The sequence below is a fragment of the Microtus ochrogaster genome, chromosome 5 (assembly GCF_000317375.1).
Source record: "Microtus ochrogaster isolate Prairie Vole_2 chromosome 5, MicOch1.0, whole genome shotgun sequence".
NCBI lineage: Eukaryota > Metazoa > Chordata > Mammalia > Rodentia > Cricetidae > Microtus > Microtus ochrogaster.
Window position 1 is genome coordinate 79,265,279 of NC_022012.1, and position 4,192 is coordinate 79,269,470.

Here is a 4,192-nt window from a genome sequence, read left to right on the forward strand (position 1 = left end):
CACCAGATCTCACTACAGATGGCTATGAGCCACCATGTGGTTGCCGGGAATTGAACTCGGGACCTCTGGAAGAGCAGTCAGTGCTCCCAACCTCTGAGCCATCTCTTCAGTCCTTAAATTATATCTTAATTTAACCTATGTCTAGTAATCTGTATATTGCCATGAGGCTGTGGCTTACCAGATAAAGTTCCAGCATCTGTTTCCGGCAGGGCTACATGGCTTCTCTTTCACCCTGCCTTCCTTCTTCCAGCATTGTTTAGTTTTCTCTGCCTACTTAAGTTCTGTTCTACCCTATCAGGCCACGCCAGTTTCTTTATTAACCAGTGGTATTCACAGCATACAGAGGGGAATCCCACATCAGAAGCATAATCTGAGGGGGTGGCTTGTGACCAGGGCAAAGACTTTTAATTTCACTGGAGAGAAAGCAGTGAGTGTGGGTGGGGCCAGGTAAACTCTGAACAGGATGACAGGAAATTGGGGATCCGAGAGGAGGAGAGAAGAAGCAAAACTGGGTATTTGTAGAGGAGAGGTTTTAGCTTATTCAACCCATAAAATGGAAATGCAAACATGAGAGAAAATTTGGGGACTGCTCAGTTGAGATACATAGTCCTGAATATAGACAGTCCTGTTCAAATTATGCTATAGGTAAGGGAGCAGGAAGATAGGTGAGTTCATCCCACATGTGTTGAGAGAGAGGGAGAGAGAAGGAGAGACAGGGAGGAAAACTGATGGAGGAAGGAAGAGAAGAAGCCAAACTGTGCAGAGAATTGACCACAGTTAAGCAGGACAAGTGACAAAGTGACCTCCTGAAAGACTAGCAGAATTGAGAAAAATGAAGGTTTTTTGTCTTTTGTTGTTTTTTTTTTCTTTTTGAGACAGGGTTTCTCTGTAGCTTTGAAGCCTGTCCTGGAACTAGCTCTGTAGACCAGGCTGGCTTTGAACTCACAGAGATCCGCCTGCCTCTGCCTCCTAAGAGCTGGAATTAAAGGTGTGCGCCATCACCGCCTGGCTGAGAATGAAGATCTTAACACACGGGAAGAGACACTCTTGGCTACTGAGAAGCTGTGCCGGAAGGAAAGGAGGAAGGAGGCAGAGATGGGCCTCCGGAAAAAGCAGTTTGAGCAGCAGTTCATCAGAGCCCCACTCTCCAATGCAGTAGCCACTAGCACGTGCGGAAACCCACGTCCCCACCTTCACTAGCTCTGTCTCCAGGGGTTCCCATACCAGACAGCGCTCCTAAAGAAGGTGCCTCACAGTAGAGATATTTTAGTATGGCCGTGGGAGCAGAGTTGAAGAGCTTGGGAGGGCTGTTTGGGGGTTGGGGAAGGGGTGATATTAGCGGAAACCTCATTTGCCACACAACCCTTCAGGAGAGAGGAGTTTGGGTGAGAACTGGGAAGAAGGAATTGAGGGGAATGATTTATTTTTGGTTCATGCACATTTGTGTTTTGCCCGCATGCATGTCTGTCTGAAGGTGTTGGATCTCCTGAAACTGGAGGTTTAGGCAGGTATGAACTGCCATGTGAGTTCTGGGAATCAAATCTGGGTCCTCTGGAAAAACAGCTTACCCACTGAGTCATCGCTCTAGCTCTGAGAGTGTCCTTGTCCACTTGTCAGGGTCATCTCACTGCTTGCTGACATGCCCAGCCCTGGCCCCAGCCCCAGCACTAAGGCCAACCTCCCGTCTTCCCTTGGGGCCACACTGTGATGCCCTCATTTAGACATCGGCATTTTCTTTAGATGCTTCCCAATAAGGAAACAGGCACTCTGGATCGATCCCAGCCAACCCTGACTGCAGACCCCAGAGTCGGTCTGGGCACGCAGGGTAGTAAGAGTTTTCATGGGATGTAATCTTCCAGTCAGTGATGAGGAGAAAGGAAAGGGCCTGGGAATGGGAACTGGACTTCTGACTGGGTCATAGGTTGGGACCTGGCTGATGCTTTGATGACTGAGCGGCTTGTGACCATTACCACCCCAAGACGCAAGCCCAGGAAATCCTCACTGTTGATCTCTGAGAGAGACAACAGGAGTCAGCAAGGCCCGAGTCTCAAGGCGTCCATTAGCTGGGAACAGAAACACACACCAACCATTTAGACCTTTACCGGGGACCGAACGCTGCGCGTCCCTTCTAGTCAGTCCTCAGTGGTCAATGATTTCAATGTGGAACTGTAGGTGGGTGGTCGTGATCACACAGTGGCCCCGCAGGAGGGAACAGGACTGGCAATTGTGGTATTTCCAGTGGCCCTGGATGACGTAGATGGCGCTGAGGACCTGGCAGTACCGCCAGTGAATGCGCCACATCCGAATCAGCGACTGGATCTTGACGATCGCTCTCTCCCTGTTCGAGAAGTCAATCAGCGCTTTCCTCCGCTTCTTCTCCAGGATCCTGCAGAGCGTCAGCCGCCACCAGCACTGGATGATCCAGACTCTGAGGGCTGCGTGCAGCAGGGTCCTGCGCACCAGGGTGCCACGCCACCACGCCTGGAGCTTAATGGCTGCTTTAATTTTTTTCTTCTTTAACTTTTTCTAGACAGAGATAAGAGAGATTACTCAAGGACCTTCCTGCTGCTAACTTTCAGGGCATTCTTGGAAGGGCACTGGCTGTCCTCTAAACACGGGCCCCTCCTTGGAGAGTTCTGGGATCTAGCAGAACTCTGATGAGGAGCCGGACCTTGTCGGGACCCTTCCCTGCTTTTGTGGGCACATCACCCCATTCTCAGTGTCTTAGTTCCTCTTTTCTTTTCTTTTTTTCCTTCTTCGACACAGGGTTTCTTTTTGAGATAGCCAGCCTTGGCTGTCCTGGAACTCGCTCTGTAGACCAGGCTGGCCTCAAACTCGCAGAGATCCGCCTGCCTCTGCCTCCTGAGTGCTGGGATTAAAGGCGTGCGCCACCACTGCCTTGGCTGTTCCTTTTTCATCCCGTGTATGCTACACTGGCTTTGAACTCCTTATATAGTGGAGGATGACCTTAAATTTCTGTTCTTCCTTCCTGCCTCCATCTTCCAAGGGCTGGGATCACAGGGGAGGTACCTCCATCCTTGGCTAATAACAACAACCTTCTCTTGCCTACCTCTTAATTGCTGCCTAAATTAAGAGAAAACCAAAGTCACCAGAAGGGTGTGCTGGGGACAGGAGGAGCTTCGGTGTAGTTATACCACACGGTTAGCGCTTGCTGAATCAGGAACATTGGCTCTCCCAATGCTTTCGCCTGGGTGTCTTCCTTCCTTCCTTCCTTCCTTCCTTCCTTCCTTCCTTCCTTCCTTCCTTCCTTCTCCTTCCTTCCTTTCTTTTCTTTTTTTGTTGACTCACCCCCCCCCATCATCTGATTGCTCTCTGTGACAGTCATGTGTTTTTACTTCACACTGTGGCTTGTAGCACTTCCTTCCTGTTCTACAACCAACCTGTCTGTTTTTAGACCGTTCTGCTTAATTCACAGTACTGGTGCTCTGGACTTCCAGCCCCAGGCAGTTTCCCATGGTTTCCCTCTTTCCAATCAGCACGTCACAGTCAGACTCAGATCCAAGAGCCCAGACCGAGGAGGAGGAGACGGAGGGGAATGAGCAAATACTGACTTGACTCTGGGTCATTTAGACTTGGGTGGATATGAGGTGGAATCCCACGTCCCTAGCACATGGATACAACTGACTTGGAGTTCTCCTAACTGTATGTGTAATTCAACTCACCTGTTCTCTTACCTTTAGCTTCTTCTTCTTTTGAATAATTTTATTTTCTTCTTCAATTACAGGCACAATCAAACTGCTCTTGGACTGTCACCGAGATTAAACGGGAATACATGTGCATGAGTAAAGGCTTTCTCTGGATGGCCCTGTCAGAAGCGCCCACCGCTTCAGTATCCCCTCCCCTCCCTAGGCCTGTGAAGCCCAGCGTGATGTGCATGCCTACCCTGACCGCCTGCTAGGTCTGGTCTTGGCTCTTACACAAAACTTAAGCGCCATCACCAGCCTGCCTCTAGATGGTTCATTAGCCCTCATTTCCTGCTTCCCAGCATCAGGTATTAGTGACCCAAGAGAGGAGAAATTGAATTCACAATGGCTTTGTGATACAAGATTAAGATACTTGCCTCAGCCTCTCCCCCTTCTACTTCCTTATCACGTGTGTTCTATTGTCTCTCCTCTCTTAAGTCCCTTCTCCCAGTGGCCCCTCTCTACCTTCCTTACCTCTACAGGCATTC

At 49.7% G+C, this 4,192-nt stretch overlaps 1 protein-coding gene across 1 annotated transcript; it reads right to left on the reverse strand.

Annotated features, from left to right (window-relative positions):
- Positions 1-1,996: 1,996 nt before the first annotated feature.
- On the reverse strand, positions 1,997-3,956 carry Iqcf2 (IQ motif containing F2). The gene is made up of 3 exons (XM_005347821.3): positions 3,939-3,956; positions 3,684-3,767; positions 1,997-2,520 (listed from the first exon to the last, which is right to left on the reverse strand). The coding sequence occupies exons 1-3, from the start codon at positions 3,954-3,956 to the stop codon at positions 2,140-2,142; spliced, it is 483 nt and encodes a 160-aa protein (XP_005347878.1). The 3' UTR covers positions 1,997-2,139.
- Positions 3,957-4,192: the final 236 nt, after the last annotated feature.